The 18,285-nt window shown below is 39.6% G+C and overlaps 1 protein-coding gene across 5 annotated transcripts in view; it reads left to right on the top strand.

Moving 5' to 3' along the window:
- Positions 1–1,351: 1,351 nt before the first annotated feature.
- The window catches only part of itgb4 (integrin, beta 4), a 31,267-nt gene continuing 14,333 nt past the window's right edge, over positions 1,352–18,285 (top strand). Inside the window, exons 1-22 of one of the 5 annotated variants that reach the window (XM_044179375.1) lie at positions 1,769–2,010; positions 3,198–3,272; positions 3,407–3,470; positions 3,618–3,683; positions 9,319–9,401; positions 10,291–10,373; positions 11,093–11,194; positions 11,332–11,536; positions 11,624–11,720; positions 11,845–12,016; positions 12,581–12,844; positions 12,967–13,056; positions 13,194–13,316; positions 13,923–14,090; positions 14,185–14,261; positions 14,416–14,624; positions 15,707–15,810; positions 15,903–15,998; positions 16,214–16,346; positions 16,527–16,643; positions 18,011–18,129; positions 18,214–18,247. In XM_044179375.1, the coding sequence (XP_044035310.1) occupies positions 9,326–9,401; positions 10,291–10,373; positions 11,093–11,194; positions 11,332–11,536; positions 11,624–11,720; positions 11,845–12,016; positions 12,581–12,844; positions 12,967–13,056; positions 13,194–13,316; positions 13,923–14,090; positions 14,185–14,261; positions 14,416–14,624; positions 15,707–15,810; positions 15,903–15,998; positions 16,214–16,346; positions 16,527–16,643; positions 18,011–18,129; positions 18,214–18,247 (2,269 nt within the window). In that variant the 5' untranslated portion in view covers positions 1,769–2,010; positions 3,198–3,272; positions 3,407–3,470; positions 3,618–3,683; positions 9,319–9,325. Of the gene's footprint in view, positions 1,384–1,768; positions 2,011–3,197; positions 3,273–3,406; positions 3,471–3,617; positions 3,684–6,566; positions 7,022–9,318; positions 9,402–10,290; positions 10,374–11,092; positions 11,195–11,331; positions 11,537–11,623; positions 11,721–11,844; positions 12,017–12,580; positions 12,845–12,966; positions 13,057–13,193; positions 13,317–13,922; positions 14,091–14,184; positions 14,262–14,415; positions 14,625–15,706; positions 15,811–15,902; positions 15,999–16,213; positions 16,347–16,526; positions 16,644–18,010; positions 18,130–18,213; positions 18,248–18,285 lie in introns of those variants that run through there. The other 4 variants (XM_044179377.1, XM_044179376.1, XM_044179378.1 and 1 more) reach the window with 4 other exon arrangements.

The raw sequence follows: 18,285 nt of genomic DNA, 5'->3' as shown, positions 1-18,285 counted from the left end.
CTTTAACACTGTAAGATTGTAAATATGGGTGCAGTCTTTTAACTAAACACTGAAAATATGCCAAGATGACTTTCTTATGTTCTAATTGTATTTATCTAAACCTAACCCAAAACTTTGATGTCAAATGGAAGAATTATTAGATTTTCAAAAAAAAAAAAAAAACTCAGTTCATATTTTTTTTTAACTTCGGTCTATTAAGAGGATGAAGAAGGTCACAGACAATGACCCAAATCCCTAGTGAGATCTGGGTGTGATGCTGGACCTACAGAGTTAGCAGAGGTTTAGAGAACAGATTGTGGCATAGTCCTGAGTCATTTATGACATTCACTTGATTCATACACAAATGTGGCCACTGAGCCATTACAGTAGTCATGCGTTTCCAGTAGATGAATAAATGTTGATGTTATTCTTTTATCGCAACATGTTTCTGCAGAGCCTGGAATTCAAATACTGCTTCAAGACATCTGTCTGACACGTTATGCTTAGGTGGCATTCACATTTGGTTCCACTTTAGTTCCACAGACCCTCAGTGCAGAATAAAATCAGAATCAGAAATACTTTATTGATCCCCGAGGGGAAACTCTTTTGTTACAGCAGCTCACTATCACGTCGGTGCGCACAGGAAGTACTAAGCAAAAAATCTAATACACTTAAAGGTCTCTTAAAAAGTCTCCCAGCTTGAATGATTGAGGATGAAGAAAATACAATGCCAGTCAGAGTGTGCTGCCTATTATTTGGTTCCTTCAACATATGCGATTGATTACTGACAATTAAAAAAAGTAAAGTATGGATTCTCTCTATAAAATTGTTAATGCCGGGCTGGTTGCATTGCTGTGGAGTTATGAAATAGGCTATTCATATATAAATACAACCATGTGAAGATGAAAGGGCTGCATGTAGTTCTGGTACTTTGAACACTGCAAGGGAAAGCTGTACACTGAACTTAGATTTACTTCGCACATTCAGTTAGCCTATATACAACTATAAAACTGTACCAAACCCAAAACACTAGATTAATGCTTTGACTCAGCTGTGCAGAATACTTTTAAGCTAATTTTTTACAAGATGAACATTCCCCTTCTCCCCTTCAAATTGTGGAGTGGAATACCTGCGACAGAAATATCATACAAAAAGTACCATAAGGTCCGATAACGGGTGTGAACTCAGTGCTGTGTACACCCCCCCCACACACACACACGGGATGGCCCTGTAGGAATGTGATTCACCTTTAAGAGATCCGTATCACTGCAGGTGTGCGTGAAGTCGCGGGAGCGCGCGCACACTTTGCGCGTGAGGCCGCGAGACACACCCAAAGTACAGCTTGTACTGAACAGGTCACAACTTTCCCCTCAACAAACTCTCCATCCACGCAGATTTGACTCAGTAGGTGTTTACGCAAGACTTATGAGAAATATGTTTAAAATATTAAGATATTGAGTCTGTTGAGCCTATGGCATTGTTAACCCTTGTGGTAACTAGGTAGGTCAACTTGATAAAAACTTTACATCGTCCTTGTCCCCCTTTTTTGTTATCATATTGCTAATTAAAGCTAGAAATAGTTAGCATATCATTCTATCTCCTTGTTAAATACAAGGTTACTGTCGTGTTTTCATAATTATTCTCATATGCAACACTGTCTGAATACTAAATTCACTTTTCACACTGAAATGTCGCCGGAGTCCTCTTTGCTGTAGTCTACATCACTAGCAGATTTATTGGGGGGGGGAGGGAGACGCCATTATAAGCTCTGAATGAAGTCACTGATCCAAAAAGAGCAGTTTTTGTCATGTAAATTGGCGAGGAGTTGGGCACAGACTGGACTCGGTTTGAAGGGCGCAAAGGGGAGCTGCAAGTGGAGACATTCTTGTCGGGCATTCCCTCTGTATCCAAAAACTCCAAAATCCATAATTTCTACTGTTTTTTTGAGGGGATTGTTTTGGTTTCCCAACCGCCTGCACTCTGTCTTTTCTGCTGATGAGTCTAGTTCACCACAACAGCATCTTGTTCACAGTAAGTAACGTCTTAAGCCATAATTTGCATGCTTGCAATGGACATATAGTTTATGAGATAAGCTGCGATTGGTCCTTAGTGTAATGCATGTAAAGTATGTGTTCCAGGTGGTCAGTGAACAATTTAATTTCACTTTCTGCATTAAAAAGTTTCTCCTGAGCAGACAGTAACAGTTTTGTTGAGTAAAGAAATGATCTCTAACTAAATGTTTTAATGGGGTTATTTGGTACAGTGAGGAGGTAAATCAAAGAGACCCCTGTGGTCTCATGTATGTTGTCTTGGGGATTCTTGACATGCACTGATGTCACAGCAAAAGTTTTTCATTCAACACTGAGTTCTGGTCAGAAAGGTTGCTGTATGGCTGAGGTTGAAAATTCACCTTTAAATCAACATTTTTACAGCAGTCGCATGTTGAAATGTTGTATGTTGTATAAGGGCCGTGTTTTCAACATTGAAATTTAATCATTGCTGTCTCAACTTTCCCACAAAAATATTTTAAATTAGATGGAGATAGAGGACTGGGCAAGAACAATTTTAGGGGTGTGTGGGACACATTTATTTTAAATAAAGCACTTCTTCATGGTGATGCATAATTTATATTCTATATATATGTTCTCTTCACCTCTCACCAACCTGTGGAGAAAGACGTAAGTAGCAATTTTTTTTATCTTTTACCTACAGAAAATGTGAGGTCAACTTTTTTGTAGCAAACATCTGAACAAGTGCATTCCATTATCTTACTGTCTTTACAGGTTGCAAATGGTTGTAAATGGTTGTTAAATGAACTATTGCAATGTGGTCGTATTTGCGGCAAAAAAATGATGCCAGCTAGCATTAGGCTAGCTATTAGCATGCCTGATGTTGAAATAGGTGTCTCATTTTCCCTCTCACGCTTCATCTTAAATTACAACCAAGTAATGTAAGGTTTAATATAGCCTCGTTTATGCTGAGTGACAGATATGTTTGCTAGGTTTGCACAAACTTAAACTCAAACCTACTGCAGTCAGTTGTACTATTAAATGTCACCTGGTTGTGTTCAAACTGGTAAAATGATGTACTTCTGTTTTTACACTGTTATATTCGTATGCTAACCTGAGGGATACAAATGGATGATTGTCTATCAAAAGAACATTAATGATTTATTTCCTTTTCAGTTAAAGGGAAACTTTCTGCGGGTTTCTTTTCAGAATTCATGTTAACAGCATCTACAATCCAAGCTGTGTGCTGACACCTCCTTGGAGACTTCTGGGAGCTTAATGATGGTGTGTGAAACAAATTTTAGGGAAAAATAAACGTTTCACAATATTGTATTGTGGAGAGCTGCTTAAAATGTAATTGTTAGTCTGCAACGCAGTGTCATTTGATGTTGTATAAATACAATTATGTGTATTCATAGGGATGCAGGAATCCACTTCAGGCCAGTACCACTCCTTATGGTTCCCCGCAACCTGCCAGTAATGGTACGTCATGGGCATGACTAGGCCCCATTTGAAATTTAAGTGATCCATGCTGACACCTGAACACCTGAATAGTGACTGTATTCAGTGATGTGAATGCACTTATGCACTTTTCTTTAATCTGTCTTTTTTTTATTTTTTCCCTCTCAGGACTGTACTTAGACTTCAGCGATTCAGAGAAGCGAAAAAAAATTCTACAAGTGTGAAATCAGTGAGGTGATTGCATTAATATTGTATGTTCTAAAAGTATTTCATTCACTGTTTAATTTGCACGACATGCTGTGACATTATATTTCTACGTTCTATATTTGATCTGTATAGTTTCATAAAAATTCCAAAGTTGCTAAAGTTTTCTTGCAGTTTATCTTGAGAACAATATCATGTACATGTATCTTTATGTTGTATACATAAAGGAAATGTCATGGAAAGGTCTGGTTTCTTGTAGTTAATTAGTGTAACATTGTTTCAATATGTCAAAATCAACTAGTGTCAGTCATGTCACATTTATTCAACATTAAACATAATGAGCGCTTTCAGTTTGGTTTCAGTGTCAGGCAGCAATGTAGATTCAATATTTCTGCCTTACAATGTTTCACTGTTTATTCTCGTTTCCACATTTACACTAGACATACAACTGTGCAGCTTCCCATATTGCTCACATTAACCGCTGGGAGTCATTACCTATGTTTACTGAAAGCTCAAATCAAGCATGCAAAGTGCTTTATTTCTTGAACTCAGGAAACCCTTGTACAAAAATGATACAGTAGGTGGGCCACTCCCTTCCAGCTCCTCCTCCACCATGTGAAAGGGCTGTTTAAACTGGCATCACTGCTAAAGTGTCAGCCAAGAGACGAGTTGTTTCTGCAGAGATTTTGTTCCCCTCGAGAGAAGTTAGCCATTGTGTCAAACCAGATCTGGTTGCTAGGAGCGTGACTGTGTATGTAGATTGCCTGTGGTATGTACAAGAGGAAAAGGCCGCTTTCTCCTCTGAGTCATATTAACTCCTTGAATCCTAGATGTGTGTCACAGGTTCACCATGGGTTCTGGTGTGAGTCCAGTAATAAGGTGTGTGACGAGGCGAAGTACAGTGACAGTGATTGAGAATAACCTGATGTGTGGTCTGCTGGAGCCAAGAGGAAAGGCCTTTTCCACAGAAATAAACATAATACCGCTCATGCTGACACTGGCCCTCTCTGGAACTCCTACTGCTTTCTTCTAAATATTATCCTACGTCAAATACAGTTCTATTAAAACTGCACCTATCAGGCAAGAATGCAACACAAAGAAATGTATCAACAAATTAAAACAAATAGATTAAGGTAATGATAAAAGGGTTACAGGGTAGATTTAAAAAGGTGATTACCTAGAGGAAACTAATGTGAAACTAATTAAAATCAGTCTGATAATTTATGCGAGTCCTGACCTAAACCAACGTCTACAGATTCCTGGTCCGGAGGAGGAATTAAAAGGCGGGTTTTGAAGGAATGTAGCGATGTAAAAGGTAATAATTCATTAAGTGATTAAAAGAGAGATGATGGAACTTGAAAATAGGTTTAATTGATTAGTCAATTGACAGAAAATTAATCAGCAACTATTTTGATAATCAAATAAGCAAAAATTCGTATTCTGTATACGTAATATGTACTGTAAGGATTTAATGCTTTTCTTTGACATACATGATAGTAAACTGAATATCTTTGGGTTATGGACTGTTGGTCAGGCAAAAAAAAACACATTTGAATCCGTTATGTTGTGCTGAAAATTCTAACGGGCATTTGTCACTATTTTCTGACATTTTACAGACAAAACGATTAATTGATAATGAAAATTATCGTTAGTTGCAGCCCTAATCAGAACAGAGAGTATTACAGCAGTCTCAGGGCCATGGCCTGAAAAAACATGTTAGGAGGCCTTTGGGCAGACGTTTTCTCTTGAGCCTCTCTCAACCCTCACTACCTCTGGCCCTCTGTGCATTGTGTATGTACGCTGAGACCCAGAAACCAACCAGTACTTTCCCCAGGTGTCCTATGTGTAAATTAGTTTGTGTTAATTTGATTAAATATAACTTTATTAAGGAATATGTACCATGTGAGTACAATATAAACTTAGATAAGACAGACTAATTACTAATTAAAAGAGGAGGAGTTATAACTCGATTTCGTGCAATAATTACAACCTGTGTTTTGTTAATTTCCTAACTATGAGTATCAAGGAGACAAAACCCTCTGTCAGGAAGGCCAGAACGTCTTCGTAGTATACAGATTGTAGTCGATTTCATCAAAGGCACGCAAAATATACCAAAATTGGGTTAATCATTCACTATCAGTTTTCTTTGTGCTGTGGTGAGCACTGAAGCAAATTTAAAAAAAAAAATCTGACATACAGCAAATTGTTTTTCCTGTGCTTTTACTTTAAAACAAAAAAATATCAAATTGGCTTTAGACTGTTCCAATAGGAGGTTTCACAATAGCAGTTATCAATGCCAGAGGGAAACCACACATGATTCAACAGTAAACTCTGTTGAAACAAATGTGATTAAGAAGAAAGAATGCTGGTTTAGGGCTTACAGTTTGGGAAACACAATTAAACACAATGAGCACTAGGATTGAGTGTCAGGGTCACTGCCCCATCCGGGCCCTCTGCTCGGGAATGCAGATTCCCATACTGGTACGTTACATCTTCTACAGAGCGAAGGAAGTGGCTTCATCTCCAGGAATGGGAGGAAAGATGTGTGGCAATCATAATGTTCATATCAAATATTTGACAAGTAGAAAATGTGCCCGTTAGTATGAGCATGCGATTGTGTAAACACAAGAGTCACAAAGCCGTTTCCCATAGCCTGCAGGCAGTGTTCTGCTCTGTGTGCCACTCCCAAGAGCCTGGGAGGAGGCCGTGGAAGGAGGGGCCTGGATCCCCAGTCTCAAGCCCACACAGGTGAACTCCTGTTGGGGTGGAATGCAGCAAGGAGGGGGCCCTGACACACAGAGGTGTGGAGCTTTTAATTTCTAACAGGGTGGGGAAGAGATAGAGGTACAGGAAGGGAGTTAACCCTCTCCGTCACAGCTACTCACCTGGATAGGGAAGGGAGAGTGTGTGTGAAGGTGTGTGTGTGTGCGCGTGGGTGTTTGTGTGTGCATGCATAAGCTAAAGGAGGGATCAAGTCACAGCACACACAGTCTTATTCGCTCAGTTGCTTTGAGTCTCACTCTCTCTCATATCTCTCTGCTGTACACACTTAAAAACTCTTGCACACATGCAGAGACACACACACACTCGACTCAGCTGAGTTTCAGGGCAAATAAGTCAATATTTGACCAGACTGGACTGTACAGGAAGGAACAAAAAGACAGAAAAGAAAATTGGAAGTGTGTCCATCTCTTCTTTTTGGAACTTTGGACTTGGACACGAGGGCTTGAAGAAATTCTTCTTTCTTTTTACAGGTGGATAAAAACTTAACTCCCAAACTCTTGGGTCAAACAAAGCAAAAAGGAATTAGTTTTTTTCTTATTTTTGTTGGACTTTTGGACTTGGACTGGGCAAGAGCGCAATAAGAGGTTTGTTTGATCAGTAATCTCTTTTTATCCAGTCATAAATTTCCCAATGACTCCATTGTTTACAATGCCCTTCACCTTAAACGTGTTCTTCTCAGCCTTGCAAAATGTACTGAATGTACCGAAGGTGAATGGCTGTAAAGGGTGCGTTATGTAACTTGATATCTTACCATGTGGTTTTAGAATCGCATGTAAGACTGAAGCTCTGGACATGAATTTAGCTTGGTGGTCATTTTCTCTTGAATGTTTTTTTTTTGTATTTTCTGCATGACCGCCCACATCAAAGCACAGCCTACAATGCAACGCAGGTGAAAGAAAGTGGATCAGAACAAACAGTACAGAGAGAATTCTCAGCGTTTATATGTGCAAGTTTGCTGTCGTCCAGTTTCAGACATTCAGACCTGCTGTCTGAGTTTGCTTTGTGTTATTTGGGTTTTTAAGGTGGAATGCAGTGATCAGCTTTAAAGGCTGGGATTTTCCTGGTGTGTGTAGTTGTGATTTAGCTTACTGTCAAGGGCAGGTCCCCGAGCATGACCCCTAAACCTGCTACTCTAGACCCCCACCCCTTACTGATGATCCACACCCAGCGGTGGTATGGTCACCTGGCAGGCATGAGACAACAACTACGCTTTGAACTCAGGAAAAATGTCCCTTCTTTTTTGTGACACACAGTCATTCAGACTAAAGAAATAGCAGCACGAATGACTCAGTTCTATTTTCTGTCTCTTGAAAGCTGTAATTTGTGTCTCCCAGTTGATTGTGAGTGTCATAAACGCCTGCGTGCCTTTGAGAAGGAGGAAAAACACAGTGCTTTTTCTCTACTATATTCTGTGACTAACGGTCAGGTTTTGGAGGATAGGAGCTGGTCTGTTCTGTTTTTTCCCTGACCCATCTCAGTCAGTGATTTATATGACACCTTATGGCATGAATTCACACACACACATGCACACACACCTGTAGTCAGCTCAAGTTCACAGCGAGGTGCGAAGGTGCCTTTCCCATGTGTTTTCAGCCTGTGTTTTTAACTTGGACAGGTCATTCTCTCGCCTCAAGGAGAAATTCCTTCTTGGAGTTGTAAATCTTCAGAGCACAAAACATCTTTTTTTTTTTTTGTGCACTGTGGTGGCACGTACAGTAATCACTTATCTGCCCACTGAGACAATTACTGAGACAGTTCATGCCACATAGTGCCCTTTGTTCACTCTCCCCCTCCTGTCTTTAGTGGAGATCGTTTTTGTGGCTTCCTGTGTATCAGATTGTTCTCTGTCCAAGATTCCAGCATAAAATTATAAAGGGGTTTTATTGTGAAGAGTCTACACAGGATGCAGGATACCATATTTTCCAGGTCCCACCCTGTATTGGTCCCTTCCTGTTGTAATTCCTCTATCACATTTTATCATGCCTAAACTGGCTCTTTATAGTATACCTGGCTATATGAGAATAGCAGATGGTACACCAATTTAAAACTATATGGAAGGCATTACTTAGCCACCTATTTCCAGGTATAAAAAGCATGCTCATTTTAAATAAAGGGTTGTTTCACCCAAAGAAAATCTGAGGTATCTAACCATTTTATTTTCCCAGGTTTTGAGATATCTATCTTTGAGATTTCTGCTTCCACCGCAATATAATGGAGGTGAATGGAATTTCGTATGTGGTGCTCAAAACACTAGTGAATCACATTCAAAATATTCCATGCCAACATCTGTTTCCACAATCACACAGTTTTCAAAGTGACTACTTCTTCTGTAGAATGTAGTTCAAAGAAAACTGTTGATAGTGTTTTCATTGGACAGTTACATTTCTATTTACTTCCATTGTATTGGAGTGTAGGCAGACATCTCAGACATAGAAATCTCAAAACTTGAACACCAAAACTATCTGCATGGCTAGACACCACCAGAGGTGAGTGAGGAAATCTAATTTGGGTGAACAGACCCTTTAAATGGATGTAGGTCACTATTTATGCCTATATTCAGGTATAAAAAGAATGTTTTATGTTCTCTTGAGAATAGGATTCAGTTATTTTTTCAAGAGGAAAAATGTTAACGTCTGCTTATTCTGTTATTTTCTGAAAGTACAGAGTGTCCTTCTGTTTTGAACCACTCTCAGTTAACAGCTCTTTTCACAAACTGAAGTAAGGTAAGGTAAGGGGAGTGTCTGAGCCTGTTACAGGTGGTTCAAGTTACACCAGGGGATACAAGTTTTTCCCTCTGCCTTTTTCCTCTCTCTCTCTGTAACAGTGGAGTTTAGCTGTATTGTACATGTGCATATGAATGTATTTTGTGTTTCTGTTGCAGGAAGGAGATGGGGAGATGGACATTACATCTCTCAGTGGGGCTCGGGCTTCTAGCCGTCCTGTTGACCTGCTGTTATGCTGAAGGTTAGGACGCCCAGAGTCATAACTCATGATTTTATTTCACTACAAGTAATTTATTGACATGTTATTTTGTGTGCAAGTAGAAGCCTAAATAGAATAGTTGGCTATCAACGTTGTACCATATTTTTAGTTTTAGAGACTTCTCTTCAATGTTAAGAGGCAGTTTGACATTTTAGCTAAATACTGAGTGGGTAACTGTATTTGTGAAACAGAGGTGTAGCCATATTGAACTTGATTAGTGATGAAACAACAAGTTAAATACTCAATTAGCTGATTGACAGTAGGCCTAAGTGAGTCAACAATTATTTAAGTAATTTATCAAGCAACATTTCCTAACAGTCACTGAGTCAAGCCTCTGAAACGTAGAGATTTGTTGATTTTCACTGTTTTGTATCGTTAAACATTCAATATTTTGGGGGTTTTCACTATTGAAGATGTGAAACAATTTTTTCACTAATTTCTGTCTTTATATCAACTAAATGATTAATTGATTAATCAAAAATATAACTGACAAATTCATTAATAATTTTAATAATAATTAGATAATAGTTAACCCTAAACTTAATAAAGTTAAAGCTCAGTTAACCCACTTTTTTAGACAGATGTGTGTATGGCATACAGTAAAATATTACTGATGGCTATAGTGTATATAGTTTTTTGTATTTTTGAAGATTTATCTCACAAAGACCAGGGCTTTTTTATATATTTATTTTATTGACATTTTTGTTTATTGCTGTATCACTGTTAGGAAGCTTTTGTTTTGCGCCTTGGTTTCATTTGGAACACTATCAGGAGAGCATAAGATGTTGTGTGTGTCTGTTTAGTGTTACTCTCGGTATTCTAGCTATGTCTCATGAGTTTGATTCTCACTTAGTTGCCTCTCCCCCCACAGAGAACTACTGCTTTGCTTCTAGGGCCATGACCTGCTCAAAATGCCTGCAGTCTGGGAATGGCTGCGCCTACTGCTCTGATGAGGTAAGAGCAGAAAACAACAGGAGTATGAAAGTACTGGATTGACAGAAATGACTGACTGTCAATCCTGAAATAAATCATTAGGGCTGTGGCAAACCTCAGGGAGAAATGCTGCCCTTTTTAGCATAACATGTGCTTGATAAGTATTTTGAGTCTTGGATGGTAGCAAAGTACTTTGCCCTTTTGCAATCTGCTAACGTGTACAGCAGGGAGTGCATTCAGTCCAGAAAACTTTTTTTTTCCAAATCCAAAAATTCTAAATGATTTGCTTTATAAAATGTTTTAACATCTAAAATTTTCTAAAATAATAAAGCAAGACAAATTCTGATTTATAATTTGACAAAAAAAAATTCTTAACTTAATGTCAACTTACTATCCTTTTTGTGGAGCTTTCAGCCGCATGTCATGGTCTTCATCAGAGGATACAATTTGCTCAGTTATCATGGAGATGGCTCAGTTCTCATAGCGTATCCTGGGTATGAAACTTCAGTCACATAGTGAATAATACAAAAACAATCTTGACTCACAAGCTTTATTAGGAGCTTTCAGCCGCATCTCCTGTTCCTCATCAGCAGATGGAGTTTGCTTCCATTTCTAAGGTGTAGAATTAATCTTCAGGCTCAATGTATGATTGCATAAAACACAAATGATTGTTATATGAAGACTCTGCAAGTTAATGTAAAGAAAGCAGAACTCACTAATCAAACCTCCTGTTCCCTCAGACCTTTAATGGCCCTCGCTGTGACCTGAAAGAGAACATACTTGCCCATGGCTGCGGTGCTGCGGCTATTATCACAGCTCAAAGCAGTATGCAGATAGAAAGAGTAAGTATTCATCACTCTTTCTCTTCCAACCATTCCACCATTCTTTAGTCTTACATTTATGTTGTTGTTCCAATTAAAAAAGTATGAAATCTTATCTTTCCCTTTGTTTTTGTTTTTTTGCCCCTCTCGATGCTCAGAAGCAACAAATCAACATTAGGGAACAGCAGTCTCAAGTGTCTCCGCAGCAGATGAGCATGACCTTTCTGCCAGGAGAGGAGAAGATGGTGGATGTGGAGGTGTTTGCTCCAACCAAAGGCCCTCTGGACCTTTATATTCTTATGGACTTCTCCAACTCCATGGCTGATGATTTGGACAACTTGAAGAAGATGGGCAAAGAGCTGGGTGAGCATCTTCGTATTGGCTAAAGTGTTGCAATGACTGTCGAGTAAGTTGCCGTGGTAATACTGATGGTTAATGTATTTTCTGTAGCTTCACTGGTAGAGAAGCTGTCAGAAGACTACACCATTGGGTTTGGAAAGTTTGTGGACAAAGTGATCGAGCCCCAGACTGACATGAGACCCTCCAAGTAAGAGAGAAAATGTTACGTGAACACATTGGAGAAAGCTAAGCACATACATACAGTAGTGAAATCGGAATGTCATTCCCTCTTTCTCTCTTCTCTTGTGTCCATCCTCCTTCCACCTTCTCAGACTTGCTCAGCCGTGGCCCAACAGTGACCCTCCGTTCTCTTTCCAAAACGTCATCAAGCTGACCAAAAACTTGGATTTCTTCACCAGTGAGCTCCAGAAGGAGAGAATATCTGGCAACCTGGACGCTCCCGAAGGAGGTTTTGATGCCATATTGCAGGCTGCAGTTTGTGGGGTTAGTAAGAATACTTAATACAAAAAGATGTTGCTCTGCCTAAATTTGGGTGGCAAAAATGAGTTTAAATTCCAGGTCCAGAAATGTCCCCTTCTCTCTTAAAAAACAAATGCATATACTTGCCTTTTACGTCTATGTTAGTCAGACCATATAACATTTGAAAGACAAGATAAACCATTTTTCCTATGACAAATGAAATGTTGAATTTGTGAGTAATAAAACGCACCTTTGCTAAGTTCAGTACACTCAGTGGTTTTGGTGCTGCAGCCTTACTCGGTTTGGTATAGTTTATGGTGGCTAATGTTAACTAACTTTAGGTACATATTGCTGTGTGTGTCAGTTCACTGTCTTTATATAGCGCCTTTCAAGGGACCCAGCACCAAGTTTTAAGAATGAGAATGAAGGGAAATTCAATATGTCAATAATAATAATAATTGTCACATTTGGCCACAATGGCTTCTGCCCAGCAAAAGTTGGATCTTTTAATTTATTTTACCTACATATTCTTATTCTCTACCAACCACTGTATCTTCTGCTCCCATTTTATTGGTATTCTTATTCTAGGATAATATCGGCTGGCGCAACCACAGCACACATCTCCTGGTTTTCTCCACCGAGTCATCCTTCCACTACGAGGCTGACGGTGCTAACGTGCTGTCAGGTATCCTGACGCGCAACGACGAGCGCTGCCACCTGAACGCAGCAGGCAAATACACAATGGATATACACCAGGATTACCCTTCAATACCCACACTGATCCGTGTGCTGGGCAAACACAACATCATTCCCATCTTTGCTGTCACCAACCACTCCTACACGTACTACAAGGTTGGTGGGTTTTAGTCATTCAGCTTTCATTGAAGTTATGCTCCTGTAACATGGTGTCAAGTTTTAGGTCAGAGTTTATGTCATGGATTTATTTTTTGTATTATGTGTGCTTCTTTGTGTAGAAACTCCAAGACTATTTCCCCATTGCTGAGGTTGGTCTGCTGCAAGAAGACTCATCCAATATCCTGCAAGTCATGGAGACTGCCTTCGAGGTAAATCGTTACTTCTTCTGACAGTTGTCAGGTGGAAGAGTATCTGTGGCTTTTTGCAGTTGCTGGCACGTTGTAGACAACAGAGTCAAACAGCTGTGCAAACTTCTGTTTGCTGATGTTCTCATATGTCCTTTCAGAATATCCGTTCTAAGATGAGCATCCGTGCAGAGGAGAAACCCAGGGCTTTCGAGGCACAGTTCTTGCACACCAGTGGAAGCGTTGCACAATACGGGGCCTTTGATTTCAAGCCTGGAGCAATAGTAAGAAGAAAAACAAGATGGAAACAATTCACAAGTTTTATACAACAGCGATCTCTATTGTTACATGAAATCCATTATAAAGAATTTCCACTTGCGGTACTGTGACACATATTTAAGGCACACTTTTATCAATTACATGGAAAAAAAGTTATTCTGAGTTATTAACCAAACCTCAAGTACCTCCTGGAATTAAGCTATAAGCAAATACACAGATTTTCATTATACCATCTTCTAACTCTGTTAAATATGTAAACACGGTACAGCTGTTCTAAAATAGGGTCGGATTTGGGGGCAACTGTAGAAATCTTGCTGTTGTAAATTATATGTTCCCTCAAATCTAGTCATTTTGTTGCCAAAAATGAGAGGGATTCAGTCCACCAAAATTGTAATTCTTGTCAGGATGAATTTACATCAAATGAATAATTAGTTTACACAAATTGTCTAATTAAACTAATGACTAACTAAAATAATTTTTTAGTTGTAGTCAAGAAGTCCAGTATTGTCCTAACTTGTTGGTCTACATGTTTGGTGTGCATACACATGCTCTAACATTGTGTGTGTGTGTGTGTGTGTGTGTGTGTGTGTGTGTGTGTGTGTGTCCTCCAGGGCAATTTCAAGATGCGGCTCAAAGCCCAGCGAATGATCGAAAAGTTGCCTATCTGTCAGATGGATTCGAATGAAAAAGAGGGGACAATAAGAGTCAAACCTACAACCTTTAACGCTGCCGTCAACGTTAAGGCGTCGGTTCTGTGTCCAACCTGTGACTGTGAGAAGGTAGACACACAGATTAACACTGAAGCACACAAAAAGTCTTACTCACACTTCTTTATGGTAGATTCACCCCAGTGTCCCTTTTATCCACCCTCAGACGCCCATCCTTAAAGCACCCAGATGCCACGGCAACGGAGACCTGGTGTGCGGGAAGTGTCAGTGCTATGATGGCTGGTGAGACTTTAATAATTCATTCTTATAAAGAATAAAAGAAATACCATATTTTTGCCTTGGTTATGACACCTCTGCAAAGTGATGGACTGTTCAGGCCTCTCGGTTCAATAACGTCATTGTTTTTCACTTTGTTTCATCCATGTGTCTCCTTCAGGCTGAGTACATTCTGTAACTGCTCAGCAAGCGCTTCAGCTCTGGACACCAACCAATGTAAAAGTTCGGTCAAGGAGGAGCCTTGTTCAGGCCGCGGAGACTGCCTGGAGTGTGGAACCTGTGTGTGCTACAACCCGGATCAGTTTGAAGGACCCTACTGTCAGTACGACAAGACCCAGTGTCCAAGATATGGAGGCTTCCTCTGCAACGGTACGACAGTTTGTGGTTGTTGAGTTGGTGATCAAGGGTGCATGTATGTGTATGATGTCACTATCACTACCTAGCACCCTAAATACAGTCTGTACTTTCACATACTGTCTCTTTGCATAACTTCAAGGGCATTGGTTTCAGGTTTGTGTGTGTGACTGAAACTATATGAATGCTATTGTGGTATAATCCTGCATTTATCAATCTTGCACATAACACATTATGATGAAACTGGCTATCACGCTTTCCATTATAATAGTAGTCTAACAATTAGAAATGACTTATCATAAATTCTATAAAAACTGCTGTATTATTAATGCAGTACCTAAAATTATATTTAGTTTCAATCAAACTAAAACGGTTAAAAAAAGCTCTGATAAACCCACTGTACACTACCTGCCCAGCACCAAACAGCAGACAGACAAAGTTAGCAATTAGCTAGCGAACATAGAACAACATCAGGAGTTGGTGGAGACTTAAACAGAGTTAAAAGGAGAATGAATATTGAACTTATATTCATCAGATGGCCAGAAATATAACTCCAATGAATGCTAACATTGCTCTGTGTCTGCTGGATGTGTAAATAGGTAACTGTTTGCTAAAAAAAAAAAGGCAAACTTGTTAGCAAACTTTAAAGGTGATAATATTTCAATGTTGTGTTTACAGCTTATTTCTTCTGCCCGCAAAAAAAACCTAAACTAAATCAGTTATTCAAAATCAGAATTTCGCTGATTATATTTTCCTGCTAATCAAAAAGTTGCAGTTTTTTTCTGATAGTAAAAGATGACGTTAAGTAAATTTATAATAAAGGATTCTCTGGTGACAGCTCTTGCCTTTTTTCTCCTACATTTTTTAAACTAATCACCTAGTGACACATTATAGTAATTTGATAAGCGGTATCAATTTATCAATCAGTGTCAAGTTCAAGGACTGTTCAATCATGCTGCTTATGTCTTATTTTTCTTTTTTGTATACTATTAGTAATTTCTGCTTCGACAGCTTTACCACCACCATTTCCCCCCACACACGGTACTTACCACAGAGATAAAACAGTTCAATCTTCTTCTTCTTCCTTCTCTTATCAGACCGCGGCTCTTGCGTTATGGGTCGGTGTGCGTGTTCCCAGGGCTGGGAGGGCAATGCCTGTGAGTGTCCCAAGAGCAACCAGACCTGTCTGGACAGCAAGGGCGTGAGTAGAGCCAACAATTTTTGTTTGTACATTAAGTCATTATCTCACCTTACATGTCAGTCGGTGCCTGACGGTGTCTTTATCTGTATCAGGGTCTCTGCAATGGCCGAGGTAAATGTGTATGCGGCCGCTGTGAGTGTCACAACTCTGATATGGAGATGACTTCAACCTGTGAGCCAAATTTCCAGGTGTGGATGTAATGTATAAATATGTGTTTATGCCTCAATGTATGTCAGGGAGGGTGTGTACCGATATAAATTCTCAGCTCCATTACAATTTCTAGCCGTGTTTTTGCTTTTTCCACTACACTCAATACACTCATAGCATTTTATATTTTTAGCCCCAGTGAGTGTCTCTGTATAGTCTGACCTTCTTTGTGTGTGTGTGTGTGTGTCCTGTCTAGGCTCAATTGGGAGCGTGTGAGGGTACAAGGAGTTGTGTCCAGTGTAAGGCCTGGAAGACAGGAGAGAAGAAAAAGAAAGAGGAGTGTGATAAGTGCCTCCCTAAAATTGTCATGGTGGATGAACTCAAAGAATGTAAGAACATATACGAGGTGCAAAATGACTGCGATTTGCTTTTCATTGAATAATTAATTATCCAGATACACTCTGCACATACATCTCGCCTTCTTTTAGGTCATAATGACAATGATGACACTTTGACACTATAGTAGTGATGCCTGAAAACACTTAATATGTGCGCATATGTGTTTTCAGCGGAGAAGGTGCTTGATTCCTGCAGTTTCCGTGATGAGGATGACGACTGTACGTACTACTACACTGTCGAAAACAATCCGACAGGACACTTGGAGGCTCAGGTGCTCAAAAAGAAAGGTGAGCTGCAGGTTGGATATGTATCACATATGCTCTGTGATCTCATTTCAGCAACAACAACAATACTTTCCTGGTGTAATTTTGTGTTTTCAAAGATGTTTTCTCTGTGCTCAAAGTAGATACAATATGTATATACAGCTTTAAAAGCCCTGAAAACGTATGATTTCCATCAGCTTCTTCCTATCAGTGATTGGGTCTTACATGAATACACAATTTTCTGCCAAAGTTAGAACAGTTTTGGTTAATTCAAACAAGCGATTTCTGTTTGTGCTCTTGTCACTGGTTTGAAGTGGGCGAAGCTCAGTTGGAAAACGTTGTGGGGTTGTTAGCTTATGTCACAATGCTACTTTCAATCAAATCTGCTCAAACCACACTCACACAGTCCTGTTGAAGCAGAGTAGCGGTTTTTGAGTGTTAAATAATAACTTAGGATGTTTTCTTTCTGAACTTTAAATGTAATTGTGGCTTTAGACGTGAATATTTAAAGATAAAGAGAAATATTGAACATGTCTTGAAGAAATGCAGCTCTAAGTGCAGTACAGTAAAAGAAAACAATCTTACCTCTGCAGTGCAGCAATGATATAGCCAGGGGAATGCCGATGAATAGATTTGTAGACAAGTACCAGGCTCTTAAAGGGTAGGTTCACCCAAATTGCTAAAACAAAATTTTCTCACTCACCTGTAGTGGGTAGCCTTACAGATAGTTTTGAGTTAATATTTAAAAAACAGGGTTCAAATGAGCTGTTTGGCCCCCATTGACCTCCCACCCTCTGTGCATTATGTATCTACCCTGTTGTCTCCATGTTTCCATTAGCTTCCAAGTACAGTGATCATTCCGTAGAAGCCCATCTATAAGACAGGACCACATCATAACTGTTAATGAAATTACCAAAAAGCCATTGATGCACAGAGAACCTGGGGCTTTTGGGGTCCCTCGAGGTCTGCAGCAGTTGCCCACTTTGCACAGTTGGTAATCCAGCCTTTGTTTCAAGGAAAAGAGTTCATATTTAGATTTATCGATTTTGCATAGTAACATGGACACTGTTTCTGGAACGACAAAGTCGCTGTTTTAAATGTCATTTTTCAAAGGAGTACGACGAACAAAATTCCATTCGCCTCCATTGTATTGGGTTGGATGCAGATATATTAAAACCTGGACAAGTAAAACCAAAACTACATGCATGACTATACACCACTGGCATTAAACAGTAGCAGCAACTGCTTGCTATCCTAACTGAAAGCCAGCACAATGACTAGAACAGGAGTGATGTGAGCTCTTTTCTTTACTCCAGTTAAACCTCTGGCAGCAGTGTTCTGTATGATTGTTGTGTTTTTAACTGTATCTACTTTTCTTGACGAACCTTCAGATTGTCCCCCTGCTAGCCTCCTGTGGTTGCTCCCGCTCCTGTTGTTCCTCTTGTTACTGCTGGCGCTTCTGCTGCTCTGCTGCTGGAAATACTGTGCCTGCTGCAAAACCTGCTTCCAGGTATAAATACACACATATACACCCAAAAATGATTAATATTTCTAAGTCTCAGTGAAAGTAATGCCTTCTGTCTTCTCTTGACAGAGCTGTCTTGCCCTGCTGCCTTGCTGTAGGAGAGGTAAGACGTTTGTTATATTACACGTGACATTATTGCTT

The sequence above is a fragment of the Siniperca chuatsi genome, linkage group LG20, assembly GCF_020085105.1.
Source record: "Siniperca chuatsi isolate FFG_IHB_CAS linkage group LG20, ASM2008510v1, whole genome shotgun sequence".
NCBI lineage: Eukaryota > Metazoa > Chordata > Actinopteri > Centrarchiformes > Sinipercidae > Siniperca > Siniperca chuatsi.
The sequence above is the reverse complement of the archived record's forward strand: the minus strand, read 5'-3'. Positions and strand labels throughout refer to the sequence as shown.